Source organism: Podarcis raffonei, chromosome 13 (assembly GCF_027172205.1).
Source record: "Podarcis raffonei isolate rPodRaf1 chromosome 13, rPodRaf1.pri, whole genome shotgun sequence".
Taxonomy (NCBI): domain Eukaryota; kingdom Metazoa; phylum Chordata; class Lepidosauria; order Squamata; family Lacertidae; genus Podarcis; species Podarcis raffonei.
In genome coordinates this window covers 27,248,655-27,273,131 of record NC_070614.1, presented here as the reverse complement: position 1 = coordinate 27,273,131, position 24,477 = coordinate 27,248,655, and the positions used below count along the sequence as shown (strand labels likewise).

The window sequence follows — 24,477 nt, the reverse complement described above, 5'->3', positions numbered from 1 at the left end:
CATAAACCAGGGCAGGGAGCCAGTGTGGGAATTTGCTAACCTACAGCAACAAAACCGCTCTCTGTCTTGGCTCCTCTCCTGCTCACACCTACTTATGTGGGCCGAATGAATTGAGCAAATGTATGCAAAAGGGCCCGGCCCACGTGGATTTCCTTGATGCATAAGGAAGATTTTGGAGGTATAGGAGAACTCTGGAGGGAGAAACAGGTAATGCTTTGAAGTAGAAGGCGCCCTCAGAATGCATGTTGAGGCCTTTGGCAAAGCACTGGGGTGGCACGGGGTTGGGAAACAGAACCTTGGTCCGGGTGCCACCTTGGGCTAGGGAAAGAGCTTGGTGCCTTGCATTCAGTCACCCACACACTCCTTCCCATTGGCTTTTCCAGTTTACAAAACAGATGCAAGGCTATGTTTCTAGGTTTCACATTGATTGTGCGCTTTGGTCCAGAGATCTCTGGGAATGGGGCTGAAGAAGGGCCACTCCAGCAACTCGCGCTAAGCAAATGTAAGAAGGTGTTCCTCCTCCACAATCCAAAATGGGAACAATGCTGTAGCAGCCACAGGTCCCAGAAAATCAGGACTTTTCCTGGGTAAATTGGAACAATCGGAGTAAACGGTGGTGGAGGTGGAGTCCCTGTTCCCCCAGCTTTTCCACTCCTGGCCAGCCAGCCCCCACCCCCAGCTGCTTATGTTATGACCTTGAGATTGCTCAGAAACTTGCTCGACCATGGAAAAAAGCCTCCTGAAAGGCGCCGAGCCAAAGACAAAAAGCCAAACAAATTTGTTTGCATCGCTCACCAGGCTCGCTCCCACTCCAGGGACAGGGGCTGGGCATCTCGGGGCCTTGTCAATCCAAGCTCTTTCCTGCGTAGCTCAGTTAATGCTGTTGTTGCCTTGTATAATTGACCACCTAAGGCAAAAGGGTGGGAGAGGATTGCCCTTAAGGAGGGGGTGTCCATCCTCAAGTGGCATGGAACTCATTGGAAGGGATGGGAGCAAATTGAAGGATGTCAGTATTTAGTGTTGACATTGTTGTTCTGTTTTTGTGTGGAACACCCAGTGACTCACCCCCCTGAAGCCTCCTAATGTCGAAGATGACGGGTTCTCGGTGCAACGTAGAAAGCAGAAACACAAGTGGGAAAGGGTACACTGGTGTGTGCCTGACGCCACAGGGCAGATCATAGCTGCACTGGGTTCATTAGGCTGCACTTGTAGCATATGAGTGATGGATGACATGTTGGTTAGTTGTATTGCTTTAGGATGGTGCAGCATAGAAGGGAGTGAAAATATCCAAGTTAGGCCTTAACTGGCATGAGCTCTAGCTGTAGATAGAGAGATACCAACCAAAACTACTCTTTTGCAGTGAGCTAGAGAAATGTGAGACATACCAGGTTCTTGGCGTCCATTTCGGCCAGAATAGCTTTGCAAGAAAAGACATGATAAAAAAGGGGAGTATCTATGCACCATGGACCCCTCGCTGTGAGCTACTGCAGTGTGGAAGAGAGATTCCAGTGTAGGTGAGGTCCCTGTGGTTTGAGCTGACACAATAAGGCCACAAGATTCCAGGCTAGCTGGCAACTGTGTTAAGTTGACGTAACACGAAGGGAATGAACACACCAGGTAAGCCTGTGTATTGGGCTCCATGACCTGGGATGCCCTTTCTCACTCTATAATACTGAATTTTGCTCTGAACTTCTGCAACAGGGGAGAAAGAGGCCTGAGCTCTTGAGCCAGGCAGTTGAGCTCACATCAGCTGACCCAGGAAGGAAAGAGTCCAGACTGGTGGTGGTCCCTGTTTTGTGTAATGGGAGAAGGAAGTTTGAGCTAGCCGTTTGCACCCTGCTTGTCTGAGAAGGTGCAGAAAGGTGGTGGGAAAGGTAACCATTTTAATCTGATTAAAATTACAAGCGCAGTGCCCGTGCCAGTTGGTAGTTTTGTCAAATGCTGTTTACTTATTTTATTTTATTTTTTTAATTGCTATGTTTTCGGTTGTAGCAGGCCAGCCTCATACTGCAATTTCCTCCTCTGCTTGCCAGCAGCTATCCCCACCTCCCTCCATTCCTCTTCCCTCCCTACCTACACCTCTCCAGCTTTTGCAGATGCTGCCTCCTGGCACCCAAAATGAGCCATCCTCCCTTACTTACAGTGTCCCAGATACCAAGCAGATGACGTGTTTACAAGGGAGGGGCTATTTGAGCATCCTGCCTGGGAGATCTTGATGCAGAACTGGTTTGACCGGAAGCAAGGAGGCGTATGGGCCCCGGGGTGTGTTGACCATGTGTTTGGTGGTGAGCTGGGGGTTGGAGGGAATTTATGTGTTGCGCATTCATTTCACCTGCTGTTTGGGTTTCATCACCTTCTATGTTTTCAGATCCAGGACCTGCCTTTAATCTCAAAACCGCCTTTCTTATCTCCCTCCCTCTCCCTCAATGTTTCTTCTCTTTCTCTCACATTCTGTGGTGGGCTCTCCCTTCTCTGTGAGCGAATACATCCATCTGACCAGAAACAGGGAAATTGCTTGGGAGAAAACTAGCAAAATGTAAACGTCTTGAGTTGCAAGATTGGATGCGGCAACCTACTTATGGATAGCTATTAGTTTAAGAAGCTGCTATTTGACATAATGTTCATAAGAACATTACGTTTCCTTCTTATTTTTTAAAAAAGCAATGGTCTAGCGGCCAGACTCCAGCCCCTGCGGCTGGCCCACTGAGCACATTATATATGTTGGCAGTAACCTAGTGAACTTTCAGAAGCTGTGCGGGACTTGTGGAAGCAATGAGCTGTGGCTTCAGTGCGCTGTACAGCTGCTAAATCAGACCAAATTCTGCAGAAAACAGAGTTTTCGTGACTTCTTGAGGCTTTGAATGACCTTGACCCAGAATTTGGAACAACTAGGCAGGTCTGATTTGACTCAGATCCTGCCTCAGACCCACACCTCAGACATGTTGTTGTGCACCAAAGCCTTTTGCCCGTCAGGGGTCAGAAGTTCACTGGGAAGGAAAACAGCAAAGTGAAAAATCCTGCCTTGTGAGTCTGACATCCCCAAGTCCTTTAATCTTTTCGGATGTCTGTCTTACTTCTGAATAATGATTCGCCTTCATCATTCTCCACAGCTTGGGCGATGCTGTTCCTGGCCACTCTTAATAGCACATTCTGTTTTATATAAAGCTCTTCCGGCAGGCAATGCATTCATTATTTCACTCTGTCCCATTCATAGGTAGGACAGTGGAATCTTCACTGTCAGTTTGCAGATGGAAAACTAGGTCACCAGGTAGGAGCATTCGGAGGCCTCCAGACAGGCTGGCGATTTGAACTAATGGTCCCTGGCTTTCAGGGCACTTCATCGAAACCACACTCGCTGAGGACAGCTGGTAAGCTTTGAGTTCCTGAGTGCCTGGTGAACCCTAAATGGGGAAGCATTTGTCTGTCATGAGTTCAGATCATCACTCCTTAACCTGCCATTTCCCCATTCATTTCTATAAACTGAGCACCAGCACAGTCAGAGATGAGTTTATATGCAGATTTGGTGTCTGTTCAGCATATAATGTGCGATTGAACAACTCACTTCCATTAAAGGAATTTTGGGCCAGCAGTCGCACACCCATCCATGCCCATCTCTTATTGTTACTGTAAGAATCAATTGGATTACCTGCGTGTGTGAATCAACCCTTAAAGATTATTTCATGAACAGGAGTCTTCATATCTACCATCAAATATTTTTTTCAGAGGAGACCTTGCACACAACCAACTGAGAGTCATCATGTGATGGGTGTACATGTGTGAATTCTGCCCTCTTGCTTTCCTTCGATGTGATTGAGCAACAGCTTTAAAAGCCCTTTGAACAGCTGTTAATAGGCATCGGCACCCCGTGAATTAATCTCCCAGCAGTATCTGGGCATTACCTGTTCCCTTCTCAATCATTTTCTCCATCAGACTTAGCAACCTGGCATTGCTAGTGGCTCCTGGGGCACATTTGGGAGCGAGACCTGGCTGTGCCCATGTTTTTCTCCAAGTAGGGCGAATAGCAGCTTTGGGGAGGAAAGACAAGTTTCAAGAAATGACCTGGGGAGGAAGAGTGGGCACCCCTTTTTTCAGCACTGCTGCACTGAGCCAATTTGTTCCTCCTCCTCTTCCCCAAGCTTCTTTTAAATCTTCATTAAAAATGTCTGGGATTTTGAGCACAGATCTGCCACATCATGTGTAGCTTGGCACTTTTTTACAAAAGAGCAGAGAAATTCATGGAGGTTCATTAATCAACTGGAATTCACTGTGATTCACTCGATGTGAGGGGTGGGATAGGAAAGGCTATTGGCTCCTTCCCTATTTACATGAATGTCAACTGTTGGAAATGGGACCTAGGGGCCTATCCAGACCCTTCTTTTGTTTCTTTCGCTTGATGAGAGAATTATTGATCATTTCAGTAGGGTTTTGCTAGATGGGGGTAGGTGCTTTCTAGTCCAGGCAAGTAAACTTGAGCAAGCTTCTCTTGCTGTGGTTGGTCAGAGGCATGTGGTTCAAGAACAGGCAGGTGCTGTTTGCCTCAGAGACATGGCAACTTCTCTACCCCGCCTGTAGCCTACACAAACCTCCAAGGGGGAAAAGGACCCAAGGAGTCTGGGGAGGCAAGAAGCGGAGGTGTATGAGAGGACTCAAATGTGCTTGAGCCAGTAGAAAGGGGTGGGGTGGCAGATCTGAGTCACCAGCCCACAGTCTGACTCACCGCTTTGTTTTGATGGAGGGAAGCGTGCAGGAGGCAAAAGGGCCGGTTGGTGCCAGGTGATCGCCGGTAAACGAAACATGCATTTGGTTTTTAGACGCATGTTTCTTTCTTCAACATTCGCTGGTGTTGACAGAAGCAGAACTCCTCTTTATAAAAGGCACAGGTGTGCGATTTTTTTGATAAGCCGGATCAAACCGGGCGTTGTGAGCTGGTGATTCATCCCTGACTGGTCTAGTCCCGCTACAATGGAACACAAGGCGATCTTGGCGCCTATATGAAAAAATAATAATGGTGGTGGTGATGATGATAATAACAACCACCACCACCTCCCGGAAGAAAACAAGTGCCAGGAATTGAGATGGTGATGTTGCTTTCCTACAGACATCCTGACTGGAAGCAAGCTTGCCTGTAAAGCCGAAACAAATGTCCCCTGAGCAGCTATTTATTGCTTCAGCACTCTGCACAGGCACATTTCCAGGTACAAGAGTATAATTTTGCATAGCAAGGTTTAGGCCCAGCGTGCCTTAGAAGCCTCCCATTCCCTTGTGTCCCATTGCCACCTCTCAAATCCGCCAAAGGTGCTCTTTTAAGGATACCATATATGTGCCGGCAGGGCATGAAGAGAACCAGTGGCTTCCCTACCGCCACCACTCGGTCTCCCTCTGCAGATTCATCAAAGTCCAAACTTGCTAACCTTTTTGAAAGCCTTGTAAAGCCAGCCTTACTTAGTTTGGCTTTTGAGGCTCAGGATTAAGTAAATCAGGAAAGAATCTGTTGCGGGGGGTGGGGAGAGTCATTGACTTGATTGTAAACTTAGACTGTTTTTCAGGTTCTTAAAAAAAATATATTCCTACCTGTCAGGATGTGGCATGCTATAACGATGACTATTTAGTGTATTTACATTTTGGCAGGCGCTGAGAGGTCTTGAACCTCTGTCTCTCCTTCCCCAGCTGCAGACATCAGTCTGGTGAGAATTACATTGCCCAGAATCTTCTTACTTCACAAACCCTGTGAATCATGAATCTTTTTGCACCTCCTACAGAGACATTTGGGCATTATTAACACATCTCCAGCTTTCTCATTATCTTCCTGCAATGTGCTCTGGTCTTAACTAAACCACAGCAAAGTATAAAAACCACTTTGAGGGTCCCCCCACCTTACAATTAATCGGCATATAAATTTTATGAAATAAATAAAACAAATATTGTGTGGTGATCCACCTAAAGTTTTTGCATAATGTAATGGGAGACTGTGATGTCCTGCTTTTTAAATGTAATTTTTAATTAATTTTCAGATATAGCAGCATACAGAGTCAGAAAGATGATAATATACCGTAAACCCCACAAACAAGATGCAATGTCAGTGTCCTATTTCTGAGAGGCTCGATGCCTTATTGTCCTATTTTCAGGATCATGTTTCTTTGATGTGATCCCATTATGCTTTTCCAGCAAGTTGTGTTTATAAAGTGCAGCAGCCACATATTAATACAGTGGTACCTCGGGTTAAGAACTTAATTTGTTCTGGAGGTCCGTTCTTAACCAGAAACTGTTCTTAACCTGAGGTACCACTTTAGCTAGTGGGGCCTCCTGCTGCTGCCACGCTGCTGCCACGTGATTTCTATTCTCATCCTGAGGTAAAGTTCTTAACCTGAGGTACTATTTATGGGTTAGTGGTACCCGAGGTACCACTGCATTTTCTCCACCCTGCAACAGGGTCTCCAAATAGGCCTAGTGTTCTCACCTGCTGCTGGACCTGTAACTATCTTCTTCCACTTCTGTTTGCAGATTGGAATGGGGGGGTGGACCTCCCATGATTAAATGTTCCTCCATGCCCTCTTGCATGTAAGAAAACAGCACGTTGGGAAGAACGCCTGGCTAGAGTCCCTTTCCTCCAACATGCACATTTTCTCAGTGAAGGGAGTTTTGTTGCGTGGTGGAGCATTCAGTCGTGCGAACTTCCCCCACCTACAGTCTGAAGTGGTACAGTCCAGTCAGGCTTATCACCTTGGGGTGAACTAGGAGGTGAGGAGCCACACAGTCTTGTCAGGAAAACTATTTGTGAAGAGGAGGGTATTTTTGCCGAGCACCATCCTGACGGAAGAGAGGAGGCTTTGCTTGGGTATTGGCATCCACTGTACGGCGGCGCTTCTGTATATGGGGATTCTTTGCTAGACTTCACCTCAACGGAGGGCAGATGTGTGTTTCAAGGAACCTCTCTTGGCTTCGTTTGGGAGAGGGCCAGAAATCTCTCTGGACTCTGGAAACTCTCACCATGGATAGGGTTGCCATATTCCAAATTTCCCTGGACATTTCAGCTATTTCCACCCGGACACAGTTTCTTTCATATTCCAGCTATGTCCAGGAAATTCCAGGTGTATGGCACACACCTGACAACGTGTGTGGAGAAGTGTTGCTCCCCACTAAATGGCCTGGCATGCCATATGGGGAGGCCTGGTGGGCCGAGTTTTGCCTGAGGGTTGGAGGTGCCATCTTTGTAATGGGCAGAGGAGACTACAGAGTCTCCATCTTTCGCCAGGTTGCTTGTGTGTCTTTTAGGAGACAGGCTTGTAATAGACACTTTCCTGTTCACATACTGTAGGAATTGTGCCAATTGTGGTGGTTGTTTGAAAACCCTGTTTGGGCAGTTGAAGCAACACATATGGCTGCTTTTTAAAAAAAAATTATCTAGTAGTTTTCATGGACTTAATTGTGATCCTCTTGGAATCTCATAATTCTGCAAGCATACTTTGCAAACCCTGGATTTGGGAGCAGGTGGAAAATTTAGTGCCTTCTTTTGGTTAATTGTGTTTCTCGTCCTTCCTGCTGCAATGATAAGCCCAAAATTGTAGGGGTAGCATGTGATGAAATCTCAAACCCAGAGGGTATTTCTGATCACCAGGGAGTAAGGTTTCAATTCCCTGCATACCCTTTTTTTTTAAAACACCCCCCCATGAATATAAAAACTAATTTTAAATTAATCAAGTTTTGCTGTTTTGCTGACCGTATTTTTTACAGGTCATATAATTTTAGCTGTTCTTTGTGAGACGCTAGCACTTCTTCCCACGCCACCTAAACTGCGTAGTGACCTTTGGCTTCATTGATGCTCTGACCTGGGAAGGAACCCTGAGTCACTTTGCCCAGTTCTGATAAGGAAGCGGCAGGTGAAGCGGCAGGTGGCTAAATGAGGGAAGGAGGGGTAGGAGGAACCCTGACACTAGAATTTTTTAATTATTATTGCTGAGCATTTGAAAATCCATCTCTTGTCTGAATCATGTAAGAAACTGGTGACAGGGTGGAAATGTGGCCATGAACCTGGTGCCACAATTGCCACCTGCCGTGTGAGTCTCTTGCAGGGAAGGAACCAACCTACAAAGAGTCTTGTGGCACATGAAAGGCTGGCAGATTTATTGCGACAAGATCTTTGGCAGTAGCTAGGCTGGTTGAAATGCCACAAAAATGATTCGCCTCACATGCAGTCTAATGCAGATTGGGCAAAAGATTCCAAGGTTAGCTGTACCTGCACTCAGCGATATTTCTAGGCTTTGCTGACCCCGTGTGACCATATCTCATTTGCATAAATTGATTGACATGCTTGTATGGTATCCATTTTCAGTGTATTTTTATTTATTTATAATCCTAATTTGTTTGATAATTCCCAATTCCTGTGTACTGTATAGTGCTTCCTGTGCATAGCAGTGTTTCGATTAATCTCTTGGTTAAATTAATTTAAAATCATTCAATTGATTGAAGAGGTGCAGCAGCTATGCAAAACTGAAGTTGTTAGGCGCTATGTTAAAAATTAGTTGGAAAGCGATCGTCGGCCTCATTGCTGAGCAGTGATTTGAACCTGGACCTCCCATCTCTGAGGAGAGCAGGCGTAGTGTATGTGCTGGGGTCACTGGGAACTGGGAGTCCAACAACCTCTAGGTGGTCACAGGTTACCCATCCCTGCTCTTAAACCTTCTGGTCCCTTTGTAGCAGCTGCTCTCCTGCTCAAAAGCAGTCATGCCAAAGTCAGGTGGAAAAGACAGGTCCCCCTGGCTTGAGGCACTTACCATCTGCCTGCAATTGTATGGAGTGGCATTATAGAATTGTAGAGTTGGAATGGATCCTGAGGATCATCTAGTCCAACCCTCTGCAGTGCAGGAATATGCAACTGCCCCACGCAGGGACCGAACCTGCAACCTTGGCATTATCAACACCACGCTCTAACCAACTGAGCTATGCAGACTGTCTCCATTTACACCTTGAGAGCCTCTTGGTACAATAAGGCTAAACACTGGGCTTTGTTTTCCCTTTCAGACTATGAGTGGGCTCAGTGCCTGGAAAAGAGAAAGAAAACGTTCCATGCTAATGTCTGCCAAGGCTATCTACCTTTTCACTTTAAAGACCCAGTAGCTGTTTGACATGGTCAACGAGGCAGGGCTGACCAGCCTGCTGAGGAGCTCTGAGGAAGCTGGTCCAAAGCTTCAGAGCTAAGGCAGCATGCGGTCTTTGTGTTGAGTCTTAGCTTGGCTTGTGGTTAACCATCTAAATGAACTGGGGATTCAACAAGTGAAATTCGGATCCTCATCTCCATTGGTGTTTGAGTCATCTGTGCAATCAACTCTCGGGTGTTCTTTATGTGCTCCACCACTTGATCAAGGGACTCCAGTATCCGGAAGATGAGCTTGCTCTGTGAAATTAGAAGGCAGAATGAGAGCTTTGCCTAAAGCAAGGCAGGCAACCAGACTACTGACTAATTGCAATCTTGGTCAAACAGTTGGGTGGTTAACCTAGTGCACTGCTCAATTTCCTGTGCTGCTGCAAAGCTGCCACAGTAAGTCTAGGGTTGGTAAATTTCCCTAGCCAAAGTCTTTGCCTGTGCATTTTCCCATAAATGTAGATCAATTAAACATCTAAAACTGTGTATTCATCCATACTCCAATTTTTATATCAAACCATATTATCCATAATAATTTTTATGCTACAAATCCTGCTCTTGTTTCCATCTGCTTACAGTGGTCTCCTAAATAACTTATAAAATTTTCCCATTCTTTTGTAAAAATTTTATCCTCTTGGTTTTTGAGTTTTCCAGTCAGTTTTGCCACCTCAGCATAGTCCATCAGCTTGGTTTGCTATTCTGCTCTGGTAGGGACTTTATCTTCTTTCCAGTTCTGAGCTAATAGCATCCAGGCGGCCGTTGTTCCATGCGTGAATAGTCTTTTCTGCCCCTTTGGTATATCGGTACGTGTAATTCCAAATAAAAATGTTTCTGGTTTCCCCTATTGTAAATTTTACCCAGGAGATGGGGAACAACAAGAACATGCTCAGGTTGGAACCCTTCGGAGCAGCAGCTGAGGTCTCCGTGCCTCTGAATGCCCATCACTCACCAGATCTCTCTACTACTTGCTTCTCCTGTCACTCACTCACCATCGCATCTGTCGCCATTACCACTCGCTCATACACTGACGTTGATGCTGAGGGGCCACTCCTGCTTGCTCACCTGCCCACTTCCTCTGTGCAGTGGCTCTGCTGAGTCCCCACCACTGCCCTGAAGGAGAGGGCAGGAGAGTGAGCATGGAGCAGCAAACAGTTTCTGTTCTTCCTCCTTGCCAGGCACACTTGCTTGCCCACCAGCTCCTAAAGTGAGTGGGCTGGTAGCAGCAACAATGGGGAATTACTCCCGTCACAAGGTCGTCCATCGCCAGGGACCACCATGTCTGAAGCCCCGCCCCAACACACACACACATACACACATGAGGCAGCACTGCTTGAATTTCTAATTTTGTTCCTTTGAATAAATTTGGAGGCCTGGCAATGTGTCATTTCAAACAGTGCGCTTTCACATCTCCTTTCAAGTACATATAACCATAAATACAAGAGGACCAGGGTAACAGCTGTGGAAAAACTGGTTCAGACTTAAGCTCTGCAAATTGTTTTGGTTTAGGTCCACCTAGGGATCTTGTCAAATTTGGATGTTTTGCTGGCTCTTAATTTCACCTAACATGGAAAGACGGATAGGCAAAAAAATGAAACAAATCAAAGGGATATTTAGCCAAGTCATGGGGGTCTCCTCTCCTTTGCTACAGATAATGACATGGACCTGGGAACTCTCCAAAACAACATCAACAGCACTTTGGACAACGTTTACGAGGATGGCCTGGAACCAGACCACAGTAGGCCCCTTTCAAACAGCAACCCTCTCTGCAACGGTGAACAGGCCAGTCTTCTGACCGGAGACGATGTTGTCAAGCGCTCTCAGCCTCTGCTCATCCAAGCCAATAGGTACGTGGAGATGGAGCCAGGAATTGTGGGAAACTCCAGCCATCGCCCCAAGTGATTCTTTTGTGTTTAAAAATAAGAAGTAGTTCTGAGCTGATTTCTTTTTATCTCTTGACATGCGCAGAGTGTATGGCTCAATCTGAGCTGACGCTCAGCCCTGGAACAAGACAAATACAGGTGTGAGGGTCTCTGGGCATGAACTGAGTTGATTTCCCTCATTACTGAGGAGTCACAGTCTGCCTATCTGGGAGTAGGAGACACAAGTTTCCTTGAAACCTGGCCTTCCTCTTTTAAGAAACTGACTATGCGAGGCACAGTTCCCACCTCAGTCAGGAGCAGGGAAAGAAGTCGTGCAGATAACCAGCATGCCGTTTTCTTTGCAAAGCAAGACTACAAAACAAGAAGATGGATTACTGATTTCATTCACGGTGAAATTCATTAGTTGTGTGTGATCACAGTGGAAGTGGGGGATCACTGCTTCCAGACAAAGTGTGAGCTTCCTCCTGTGATATGATAGGAAAGAGGGGCTTGAATAGGCTTGCAGTGGACAAGCAGCTTAATGGAATGAATCTAGGTCAGACGTTCTGTCCCAGAAATTTGAAGCCCTGAGCAAAATCCAGAGTCGGTTTAGTGGCTTCTCCTCAGGGGAAGCATTGAGAAATTCTGAGAGAAGCCAAGAGGGTTTCGATAAGAAGTGTGTGTGTGTGTGTGTGTGTGTGTGTGTGTGTGTGTGTATTTGGGGAGTGAGCAGGATTGAAAGTAGGAAGATTCTCTTATCCCCAGTCTGAAGGTACCCAGCATCATTTCATCTCTGAAGCTGAAGGCTGGGCTTAACTAGTTCCTGGAAGCAAGACCACTTGGGATCACGCAAAAGCCACTCTGAGCAGCTTCTCTAAGATGGCTGTTCGGCCGCTGTGAGGACTGGATGCTGAGATGGGCATTACTCTGATTCAGCAGCCTCTCCTTCTGTGCCCCCCCAAGCCTTGTCTCAGAGAGGATACCTCCACAGCACTGTTGACATGCAGTCTTTCATGCTCCATCACGGCTGGGCACACATAAAAAGTCTGGTGTGCTGTGCCAGACAGATTTCGGACTAACTGCCTGTATGTGGTATGCACTGGCAGGAAAAGGCAATGTGCATTGGAGTTAATCATTAGCTTCCTTCCCTGCTCGCGGGGCCAGTGCCATGGTGAGATGGAGCACAGCAAGATTGCTGAGTTGAGTGACTTTTCTGAGGCTGGCTCGGGCCCTTTGCCCAGCAAATGTAGTGCTTAGTGCCAGAGGCTGGTGAGGGTGGGGACTGAATCTGACACACTGAATTGAAATATCCACCTGTATCTTTGGCTGCAGGTTGGGAACGTGTTAAAAAGGTGCAAAAAAATGGGGAAGTCAGTGCACAGTTCAGCTTCATGAGAACATTAGCTTTCTTGTTTAACAAGCAGGTTTCTAAGTATATGTAGAGTGCCTTATGAAATCTCAGAAAGGTGGCTGAATAAGATCTCAAGTGGTTGTGGGCGAGGGGAGACATAGCTCATTATCCGATGGGCTAATGCAGCCCATTATCAGCAGAACCAGAAGACAATTTGTGCAAAATATTCAGCAGAACCAGAATACAATTTGTGCAAAATAAAGAGCAGTCATGCAAATTCGGTGGATTTGTTTTAATTTATTCAGGATTTGGATTGCCTAGATGCTGAATTTGAATATCTGTAGATCTAGCCCTGGCCCTAGACCTCTAAAGTACATAAGGGTTTCAGACTTTCTCATGAACAAATAGGCTTTACTCACTAACCCAGAAATCTCACTCTTTCCCCTTTATGAGGATATGGCACTTCAGGCCTGCGTGATAATCCTTCTGATGTGCTTCTTTTTCCTTTAGAAAGCTGAAAGAGGAGGAGGAGCAGCAGCAGCGTGCCTTATCTTTGCCCTCCATCCCAAACCCTTTCCCAGAACTCTGCAGCCCCTCCAACTCACCCATCCTCAGCAACTCCTCCCTGGGACCAGGCTCACCGCGAGAAGGAGGTTCTCATGTAAGTGCGCCTATTTACCTTTCGGGATGGAGGGCAATCAGAACAGGGCTTAATTTTGGCACAGGGTTTGCTAAGGCATGGTACTAGAAGCTCTCTCTTTTGGTGGTGGTGGGGTGCTTGCACAGCCAGCTAGCTTGTGAAATCAATGAGAGGGCCCCTGAGAATGTTTTCCTTTCCACAGTGAGATGGCAAACATCTTAGATGAAGGGCAGGGGCTTGTGGTTTTACAGAGGCTGTGCAAGGTTTGCCCAGAGATACGTTGTGCCCCCATCTCCTCCCCCCCATGGTGTTCTTTTCAATACACAGACTTGAGTACAAAAAGAGTACAAAACCCAACCTAAATATGAAGAGAATTAATGGTGACAGAACGACTTGAAGAACCCGTTGCCACTGTCCCCTGCTCCAATCCATTAGGTAGAGCTCAGCCAGGCAAGATTAACTACTTGCACTCCATCCCACAAAATCGCTAACTTCAGTTTTCAAAAACAGGTTTTGTAGAAAAACAAACTGCACATTACTCAAAACTGGCAAAGTTGTTTCAGATTGCAAGAATAAGCAATACGACAATCTTTGATTATCTTTCTCAAATGCAAAAGCAAATGTTTCTACACACAAATCATTTTGAACAATCTGTATAAAGCTGTGCCCCTCAAAGGTCAGCAATGTGCTGCTCCAAGGTCTGTGCCCTTGGCAGCTGCCTAAGTTGGCCTAATGATAACTCTGACCCTGGACTGCGCTGGAAAACATTCAGTAGGGTATAAGAGTTGTTGTTGTCGCTCCCCCACTCACCCCATTTCCTCAATTGCACCCCCTTCCCTTCGTTTCCATTTATTGCAAGCCTAGGCTGTGTGTATGGAGGTCCTGGGCTGCCCAGACGACAGGGCCTCCCTCTCAGCCTTGTTGATGTGGTGCAAAGGAAAGGAAAGCAATACATTTGGCACCAGCTTGGCTGTAGGAGTTGCCTGGAGGAGGCATACAAGACACCATCCAACCACCTTAGGGACTCCAGATTTGTGTAGCCTTTTCTTCTCCCGAATATATCCCACAAGGCCGTGGGTACTGATTTTTCCTCTCTGGAGAAAAGGAGTCGCAATGGAGGAAACACAACCTTTCCTTCCCATTCTTAACACAATCAGATTCTGTGGTAGTGGCAGCCAAATTAATTCTTGCTTTGGGTAGCAATCCTGTGCGAGCTGGCCTTGCATTAGACTTTTCAGCCTCTTCTAAGAGCTGAGAATCAAACACTTGTCTGGTGTGATCTGCTGCTTCCCCCCAAACTACGGACAAGAGCCAGAAAGTAAGAGTTAGAAATGAGGACTTGTGAGCTAGCCGGGCACGATGGGGCAAGGCTGGTTCCCATGGGGACCGTTGCCAAGGTTTCAGGTTTTGTTTGGCTAGCCTCTGGGCCTCCGCTGGGAGCCTGTAATTATGGGACAGGAGGTCTCCAGCTGCCTGGGAAGTTTTTCAATCCACCTGATGCCTCTTGCAGTTTCTATCAAAGGCCAACACAGGTGCTTTTCACCTTCACCCAACAGTGAGGAAAACATGGATGTTCATTTTTTTGCACAGTATACAAAGGAGCTGATAGGAGACTAGAGAGCAAGACAAATAGGCAAACTACTTCTGTGTTATCTCGCGGCTTACCTGTGCTTGATGCATTTTCTTTAAAAAGAATCGATTTATGCGATGTAATATCCTGCCCTCCAGCTCAAACTTGGGCTCTTACGACGGCTCACGATAAAGAACAACAAAAGAATAATAATAAAACCATGAAATTGCAGTAGAGCAAAAGAAGGCCTAAAAGAACAGCAGCAATAGTAAACACCAATAGAAGATAATAGCTGTATATCTATACCCACTTTCTTCAGAGCGAACCCCATTGTACCAGGGTGAGAGAGCCAGGATGGTGTAGCAATTAGTGCATTGGGCTAGGACCTGCGAGTCTAGGGTTCAAATCCACACTCAGCCAGGAAGCTCATTGGGTAACTTTGGGCCCTTCACATTCTCTCAATCTAACCTATTTTACACAGTTGTTGTGAGGATAAAATTGGGCAGGACCAAATTAATAACTTTTTAAAAAGTTATTAACTTCCTGTTGGATGAATTGCGAAAGGCACAAAGGACCGTCGCAACCTTGCCATCTTCAGAGGAGCCATAAGAGAGTGATTACCAGCCTTTTCTCTGAAGAGCTCTCATCCATCCTTCTGTTTGGAGGCTCTCAGAATCTTTGCCAGTTTCCAGATTTACTGGCAGCCCGGCCTGAGATTACCATTAAAGTGGAGATTGACAACAAACACTCCCTTGCCTTTCATTTGAAGACGGGGTGCCTACTGTTCGTGGTGGGGCCTCCTAATCCTTCCCCTGGGATCCCAGCCAGGGTGCTGGTCAGGGAGCGGGAGAGCATAGGTGTTTAAAGACCAATTACTTTCCCACAGTCTTCCCCAAGCAGGTCAGTTTTCCCTCTCCGTCATCTCAAAATGGCGTGCGTCAAGATATGAAGAGCTGCCATAAGATTTAACACTCTGTAATTTTTAAAAATTTAAAGAAGAGGTGCCCAGATGCATAGTGAACAAGAAACTTTCCAAAATACATAGTACATTTCAAACCCAGTCACTCTTGTCTCATCTCAGCCTGTGGAAATTCCTCTAGAACATTGAAAGTAGCATTGCTTGGGCCAGCATAGATGGTAAATTAATCCAAAATCCAGCTTAGCTCCTCCTTTCCCATGTTCTTCCTGCACATGATTGATGGCTTTCAGTTGCAAGTTTCCATTCCAATGTAGCAGCCAGGTCAGTCTGGCCTTGGGTTATCTCCTTTTTCTGGAAAGAAAGCAACTGACCCTCGGGGACGTGCTGCCCTAACAGATGATCGGTCCTATTAGAAGTGTCTGGGTTACGGAGTCCTTCCTTAAATGGAGCCCTTGGCCCATGCACTCGCATTGTTAGCATGCCGGCATAGCAACTTCAACCCGGCCACAAATCCCTCTTGCGCTAGCCACTGCGTCATGAGCAAGGTCCTGCTGCATGGGTGATGCTTACACACGTTGGCTGAGCCTTTAAGTCAGGCACTCACAAATGTTATTTGTCTATTGGGGAGGTGGGGGCACATGTACTCTTCTCAAGTAGCCTCTCCCAGTCCCCAAAATATCAGGATGGCTGCAGCTGTTGTCACAGCAATGCATCAGCTCTGACATGTGGGAAGGTGGGAAGAGGACCTGTATTGATTGAAAAAAATTAAGTCCTTTTCATGGCCCGGGGAGGCTGGTTGAAACAAGGGAGAAAAGAGCCAATTGGTGACTTGTAAACCCTTCCGCTCTGGCTTAGGTCAGGGCAGGGGACCTTTTTCAGCTCAAGGGCTTAGGGAATGTGGTCTTGCGAGAGCCCCAAGAGTGAGATAAAGAGGCTTAGGGGTCTGCTTTTGGTCCCTAAGCCCATATCCCTCAGTCGTCCCGCCACAACATCCTGGAATTGCAGAAGCCATTCCTGCCTCTGATTGGATCCCGGAATGTCCCATTTTGGCAGGCCTGAGTGTTAGCAATTCACTCCTCCCGTTGCTGCTATGTGGCTGGATAGTCACATGTCACTGTTTACTTTCATGAGCTGGGAAAGTCTGAAGACGAAAGTTACGTCTTATCTCTTCTGTTATGTTTGTGCTGTTGCACTGTTTCTTTCTCTCTCTGTCTGCTGCTGAAGAAGAGAGCAGACACCATTATGATCTGTCCTGTAAATATTGCTTAATAAATCCTTAGGATGCTCACATTCACGCTTCCAGTTGTCACTGCTAACTCTGCTGGTTAATAGCATGCACAGGTCATCCAACCTGTGTCGCTGAGCGCACCGGAATGAAGATGGATGTCCATTCTGGGGGAGCGCAACACCAGAGGACGCCCGGAGAGGATTGTCTCATACCAGGGCAGTGGGGCCCCCCAGGGCGTATTCGGACATTGAGGTTCTGCACTCCTGAATTAGATGGAGGCAAAAAGAGGACCCAGTTTCTATACCTCTGAACAGAATCTAGACCTAAATGAATATTCATGTAGACCTGGGCCTTTCGTTAGGAGCCAGCAAAAGCACCAGATTTCATTTAAAAACAAAGTTGGCTATTCCATTATTTGCCACCTTCCCCATGAAACGAGCTTAGGAAAAGGAAGAGGCGAATTCTGCAACAACTAGAACAGAAGGTTTGGGGCATCTTAAAAGCTTAACAGGTTGATTGTGGTGGAAAGGAGTCAGCTTCATCAGGTGCATGTAGGGTTGCCCTGCGTCGGCAGGTGTGTCTGTGTCAATACACACACACAGGTATAGAGGAAAGACATCGTAAACAGTGAGTCAAATGTGAAATGGCCAAGAAATGCAATAAGTACAGTCTGTGCCCACTCTAAAACAAACAACAAACCCTGCTGTGATTCAGAGAGATGTCTGGCCATGTAACTCCTCTGCCCCAGAAGGTCTGGGGAATCAATTGTTGCCTAATAATAGAAGAGGAGGCTCATTTTGAATACCACGTATTTATGAAGCAATAGTAATGGAGAAAATGTATTTAAGACATGCAGAGTGCATTTCCCCCTCACCATTGGATAACCATGCTTGGAATAGAGAGTTGGGCTGTATTTCAATAGACAGGATGTGGCACAGCTCCAATAACTCTCATTTAATAAATGTAGCCCAGAGCCCTGTGATCTTGTCACACGCCACTCCAATCTCTGAGTGGGGGTTTCAGGCACTTCCCCGGGGTTCGTGCTTCCTTCAGAATGAGGCACAGCAGAGACTGTGGTGTCTGTAGGATATATGGTTTATTTACACACTCATATATACAACCTGAGCCTACCATGGAGGGGTTCACGGCATTAACCCCCCAAAAGGGTATTGTTTCTCCCATAGCCGCGGCTTAGATTCAGACTGAAATCGAGCCTTATTTTTCTCTCTCTTGCTTTCTAGCTTGCTGCTTTGCTTCTATCTCTCAACACTGCAACTCTCTGCTCTCAATGCTGGCTTTTTCCTTCTAACTGCCTGGAGTTGAAGGAGGCGTCCCCTGCCCATTTGCCATCTCCCACACAGCCCCTTCCTGTGTTCTCCTTAATGGCCCGTCACCCAGGCTATCACCTGACAAGGAGGCTGACTTGGCTATTCCAAGAATGGGAAGCCTTGGTTTACTTTTAACACTCTCTGGATCCAAACTCACAACAGTATGATTGACACAGTTGTTTTACTTGAGCAATTGGTTTGCTCCCTCTTGTGGAATAGTTGGGTTAAGGGGAGATAATCTTCAGCTGACTAAGAATGTAAGATCATTGCAGTCAAAGGAGGTCCCCGGTTCCCCGCTCCTGCTCTACAGCATGCAAGGGTTCTGTGGGAAATATTTGTGAGCACAAAATTCTTTTAATAGCTCTCCCCAATTCACTCCTTTCCCCACCCCCCACAAACCTCACAATGTCTGTGACAGCAATGTCTCATACTGAATGTAACTGACTTATAGAAAGGACGCTAGGAACTGAGAATAGAGATATTGCATGTACCCTTGCTGTCTGTGAAAATCCATCCACTAAGGGTGTGCTTAACAACTATTAAAATAATTTATTGGATCAGACCAAGGGTCCATCTAGGCTAGCATCCTGCTTCCAACAGCAACCAGCCAGAGGTGCTCAGGACGTCCACAAGCAGGACGTGAAAGCAAGGCAGTCTCCCTTTGCTATTTGTCTATCAGGGATAATGGCCCCTACTAGACCTCTCTTGAGCCATCTAAGCCACTGGCCATCCCCAGGGGATATGCTCATAGGTCTGAACCATCCTTCAGCATTTGTGCTTCTCTGCCTCTCTTAACTTCTGCTCGCTTTCTCCCAGTGTGGTGTAGTGGTTAAGAGCGATAGTCTTATAATCTGGTGAACCGGGTTCGCGTCTCCGCTCCTCCACATGCAGCTGATGGGTGACCTTGGGCCAGTCACACTTCTCTGAAGTCTCTCAGCCCCACTCACCTCACAAAGTGTTTGTTGTGGGGGAGGAAGGGAAAGGAGAATGTTAGCCGCTTTGAGACTCCTTAGGGTAGTGATATCAAATCCAAACTCTTCTTCTTCTTCTTCCCCACCCCACAGGTAGTGAAGGTCTACAGTGAAGATGGCACTTGCCGCTCACTGGAGGTCACAGCAGGAGCCACGGCTCGTCATGTCTGTGAGATGCTCGTCCAGAAGACTCACGCTTTGCATGATGAGTGCTGGTCCCTAGTGGAGGTCTATCAGCACTTGGCTCTAGGTGAGGATTGAGAGGGCCAGGCTCTCTACGTTTGTGTGCTCTCTCACACACATTTATTATTAGAGGGCATCATGACAGAGTTAGGATCAGGGATGTGGAAGAATCAGCGGCAATGGGAACAGAAATTGCCCATGTTTGCCCAGAACGGAAATTAATCCAAGGAATGCTATCAGTATTAGCGGTTGTTGTTTTAAGTCCAGAAACAATGCATAATGGTATGTGATTGATGGTATTCCCCTTTCTGGTTTGCATTGTGTTTCCTTTGCAATAGTGTAATAATAACACAAATAATTGCGAAACGTTTCACCACAGTGGTCAGTGAGAAAAGGCAATGAAGTCTTTTTTAACGACCTAGGTCCAGTATACCTAAAGGAGCGTCTCCACCCCCATTGTTCTGTCCGGACACTGAGGTCCAGTTCTGAGGGCCTTCTGGCAGTTCCCTCGCTGCGAGAAGCCAAGTTACAGGGAACCAGGCAAAGGGCCTTCTCGGTAGTGGCACCCGCCCAGTGGAACGCCCTCCCACCAGATTTCGAAGAGAAAAACAACTACCAGGCTTTTAGAAGACATCTGAAGGCAGCCCTGTTTAGGGAAGCTTTTAATGTTTAATAGACTATTGTATTTTAATATTCTGTTGGAAGCTGCCCAGAGTGACTGGGGAAACCCAGCCAGATGGGCGGGATATAAATAATAAATTATTATCAGAAGGTGAACTGCAGCAGAACAGAAATAAACTGCTCATGATGAATATGGGGTGGAATGGACACACTTTCTTTTTCTGTGTGCAAGGAATGTTATATTAACTAGGATGCTTCATTCCCTTTACTAGAGCCGTTCTCCATATTGGTTGAGCATGGAATAGAAATGAGCTGCTAAGGAGGTTCTTAAACCCAAATTGCATTTTTTTAAAAAATCTCTCTCTGCTCTTATTTTGCCAGAGCGATGCCTGGAAGATCATGAGTCGGTGGTGGAGGTTCAGGCCACGTGGCCTGTTGGGGGTGACAGCAGGTTTGTCTTCCGGAAGAACTACGCCAAATATGAGCTGTTCAAGAGCTCGCCAGTAAGTGGAATGGACCATAAAGCCAGGAGGGGAGGCCATTCTTTCCTTCCAGCATTAAATGGAAGCTTCCTGATCCTCTGCTTAAAAAAAACCAAAACCACCATAATTCCGCATCTGTTAGCTTGTATGAAATAAAATTGTAGACCCTGCCAGTTTTGATTAGTAAACGTTTTGTGTTTCACTTTAGAACCCTAAACTCAGTTTCTGCAAAACCTGTAGGTTTTACTACGTTATTATTATTCATTGAATTTATATACCGCCCTATACCTGGGGGTTCACAGAATAAAATCAAGATATAAAAACCACAAAATACATCATAAAAGCAAGAACAACAACCCAATAGCCCCCCTCTCCAAAAAACACATTTCTGCATTACTTGAATTTATATCTCTGACTGTAAGGTACAACAGAAACTTTTTTTTTATTTTAGTTTTCAAATATGAAACATATCTTATTATACCAACTGATAATGTAAAAAGTACACGACATTTTAATTTTTGGGATGTTCAGCTTCACAACTACAAAAATAGTGTTTCTATATGTTCGGCCGAACAAACTCAGAAACCCTATTCAGACCTTCCTACATTGCTGAAGAAGCACAGGGACATGTGCTTCAACCTCCCCACCTTATTTATTTTTTTGTAACAAAGTTTTTCACTTTCATCTTTTCAACAGTTTGGTTGCGTCAAGATATATCTATGTTTACATTAGAGCACATAACATCAACAATTATGTAAAAATAAAACAACTATAAACACTCAGATAAACGTTTCTGAATATATTAACTACGTTGTGTCAAAGTGCGTATCCCAAAATGAAATGCAGCCACGAAATGATGTATTGCTTAGATTGGTGACCATAGGTGTTTTTATCAATAACCATTAGAAATTATATGACTTTATAGGGAGGGAGGAGGGGAGAGGACAGCAACTTTTTACTTCCTGCTTCCCTTCTCTTAAGCTAGGGAGCATGTTATTTTGATATTGAATCTTTATCTGTGTTATATTGGGTGTTATAGAGTTATCAGCATTATAGAATGGGTGCAAGAAAATTTTAAAGAGAGGGAGAGAAATAACTTGAAGCAAAAATCGCTTTATTGGCCGAGGGAGCCGGTGTACAGCTTCCGGGTCATGTGGCCAGCATGACTAAGCCGCTTCTGGCGAACCAGAGAAGCGCACGGAAATGCCGTTTACCTTCCCACCAGAGTGGTACCTATTTATCTACTTGCACTTTGACGTGCTTTCGAACTGCTAGGTTGGCAGGAGCAGGGACTGAGCAACGGGAGCTCACCCCGTCACGGGGATTCGAACGGCCGACCTTCTGATTGGCAAGTCCTAGGCTCTGTGGTTTAACCCACAGCGCCACCTGCGTCCCTAAACTTGTCCTTATTTTTACCTTAAAAAAAATATGAGAGCATTTCCCCTCTTTTAGCACTAGAAACACCAATATATGACAGCCAAATATCCGAATTTTCTCTCTGTAGTTTTGGAAGGCTCACCCCTTTTCTTTTCGTTTCCATTGCAGCAGTCACTGTTCCCCGAAGCCATGGTTTCAAGCTGCCTGGATGCAGCCAACAAGGGCATGTCCCATTCAGAACTTATACAGGTACAAAACCCACCTGCTTCCTTTCCTCTGCTCATTCAGACCTGCTCCCATTCCCAGGTCTTCATTTATTTCCAGAAGGATAAAGCACTGTTCTTGAGTGGCCATGCTCTTATGCCTAGCGCAATTCCACTGGGAAACACTAGGCCAGGGGTCAGCAAACTTTTTCAGCAGGGGGCCGGTCCACTGTCCCTCAGACCTTGTGGGGGGCCGGACTATATTTTTTTTGGGGGGGGGAAATGAACATATTCCTATGCCCCACAAATAACCCAGGGATGCATTTTAAATAAAAACACACATTCTGCTCATGTAAAAACACCACGCAGGCCTTACAAATAACCCAGAGATGCATTTTAAATAAAAGGACACATTCTACTCATGTAAAAACACGCTGATTCCTGGACCGTCCATGAGCTGGATTGAGAAGGCGATTGGGCCGGATCCGGCCCCCGGGCCTTAGTTTGCCTACCCATGCACTAGGCAGCCAGAAGACGTTGTTGGGGTCTTCTGTATCCCCAGGGCTGCACTCCTGTACTCCTGAGTGTCTCCCACACAGTTGCACCCTAAACTGCAGGGCTAGTTATTGCTGCCAACATTGACTGCCAGCAGCATTGGCGATACCAGTTGTCTACCCTTGCCATCCTTTTTTTTTAACTGACTGCCTCTTTCAGAATGTGCTGAATTCAGGAAGCTGCCCCGAAATCCAAGGTTTCATGCACCTGAAAGAAGTTGGACGCAAAGTATGGAAAAGGTTTTACTTCTCCCTACGGCGCTCTGGGCTCTATTACTCAACCAAAGGCACATCAAAGGTAAGTGGTGTGCGTTGTGTGGGTGGAGGGGTTGGTGTTTTAGTTCAGTCATCCAGTCCTGCTTGCAGCCTGTCAGGGCAATATTGCTGTGCTCTATCGGAAAGAACAGCAGCCGTCAAGGAGGCAGGAACGCCTCAACCACCGGGTGATTTAATTGAATAATGCAGACTTCGGCAGGTACCTTATTGCAGTCGAAACGGCTACGTGAAGCTTGATGCCAAGACCAGTGGCTTAGGATGTGTTTTGCCAAAAGCTGAAAGTGCCATACAAACTGCAAACTACCAGAAGCAAAATCCATGCCCTTCCATTTTTCTTGGTATCTGCAATTAAATGAATCTAAGTTATTCACCACAGAAAGAGGAATTATTGAACCTGAGTAGAATACTCAGTAATGATTTCCCCAGCCCTTCAACCACCTTAGATCAATAATCCTTGCAACACCTTTATAAGGCAGGCTTGTATTATTTCCCCCGTATTACACATCGGGGGAAGGCACAGGCTGAGAGATAGTGGCTTGTCTATGGTCACCTATTGAATTTAAGGCTGCGATGAGTTCTGAATTACTGACTTCTTTCTTATTCACAACAAATTTATATTAGTTAGTGCTGGGGTGAAGTATTTGGCCAAGTGATTTTTGCAAATGTCAAAGGGGGGTGGTGATGATATCCCCTGAAGATTGGCTTCATCTTTGGAGGTCTGGCGAAGTTCAATATTTTTTTCTTAGGCATCAGTTGGCTGAGAGATTTTTCTTTTACAAAAAGCCTTCCACACCCTGGGGAAAACCTTCCCACCCAGGAAAGAATGCCAGGGGAGTGGTGCTACATCTTGACCTACCATTGTTCCTAAGGATGCTCTTTGATAAAAGAAAACTGCCCTCTCAGTCAATGATGGCTTTGTTAAAAAAAGAGAGAGAGAGAAGAAAAGCCTTCTGCTACTTTGCATTTAAGCCAAGAAGAAAAAATTTTAACCCCCAGAAACTTGCCAAATATCCACTTCCCACATTCATGGAGGAATAATGGTCCTGGGAAAGAGGGGGAGTCCCTCCAGATGTGGCTGGGCTACAGTTTCTATTATCCCTGACTATGCTGGTTGGCGCTGATGGGAGCTGGAATCCTACAATATCTGGAGGGTATCAGGTCTCCTATCCCTGACCTATGCTAAATTCTGTGCTTCACCTAGCACAGTGGTTTTCAACCAGTGTGCTGTGGCACCGTAGTGTGCCTTGAATGATGGCCAGGGGTGCTGGGGGCAACACTGGTCTCTGCCCCTCTTTCTTTCTTTCCTTCCCTCCCTCCTCTAATACCCTCTCGCGTCTCTGCTTCCCAAAGGCTTGCACAGCTGTTTATCACAGCAGCCCTGGCTATAAGCTCTGCAGGCAAATGATGCCTCTGGGAGGCACCTCTCTTTGGGATGGGGGCAGCTCAGAGACCAGGGATGGCAGCAGCAGCAGCAGCTGCCCAGAGAATTCCCAAGGAAAGGAGAGAAGGCTGAAGGAACGCTTCACAAGGGAGGGTGTTCGAAAAAGGGCAAGAACCTGCCAGCTGTGCAGGCAAGGGGTGACATAGCTGGGCTCCTGAGCCCCACAGGGGTGCCACAGAAAGAATGGAGTTGGTCAAGGGAGCCGTGGACTCAAAAAGGTTGAAAACCTCTGTCCTAGTGTAATCAGGATGCTAAATTCTTCTTTTAGGCTAATGTGACCACACATATACTGAACACACCTGGTACCTACCTCAGCAGGCAACTGAGAAGTCAGG

General features: G+C 46.2%; 1 protein-coding gene across 1 annotated transcript in view; it reads left to right on the top strand.

Moving 5' to 3' along the window:
* GRB7 (growth factor receptor bound protein 7) overlaps nt 1-24,477 on the top strand; it is a 67,997-nt gene that overhangs the window by 34,435 nt on the left and 9,085 nt on the right. The window contains 6 exon segments of the mRNA XM_053360751.1: nt 10,788-10,983; nt 12,860-13,010; nt 19,099-19,255; nt 20,191-20,312; nt 21,837-21,917; nt 22,586-22,723. Of these exon segments, the coding sequence (XP_053216726.1) occupies nt 10,788-10,983; nt 12,860-13,010; nt 19,099-19,255; nt 20,191-20,312; nt 21,837-21,917; nt 22,586-22,723 (845 nt within the window).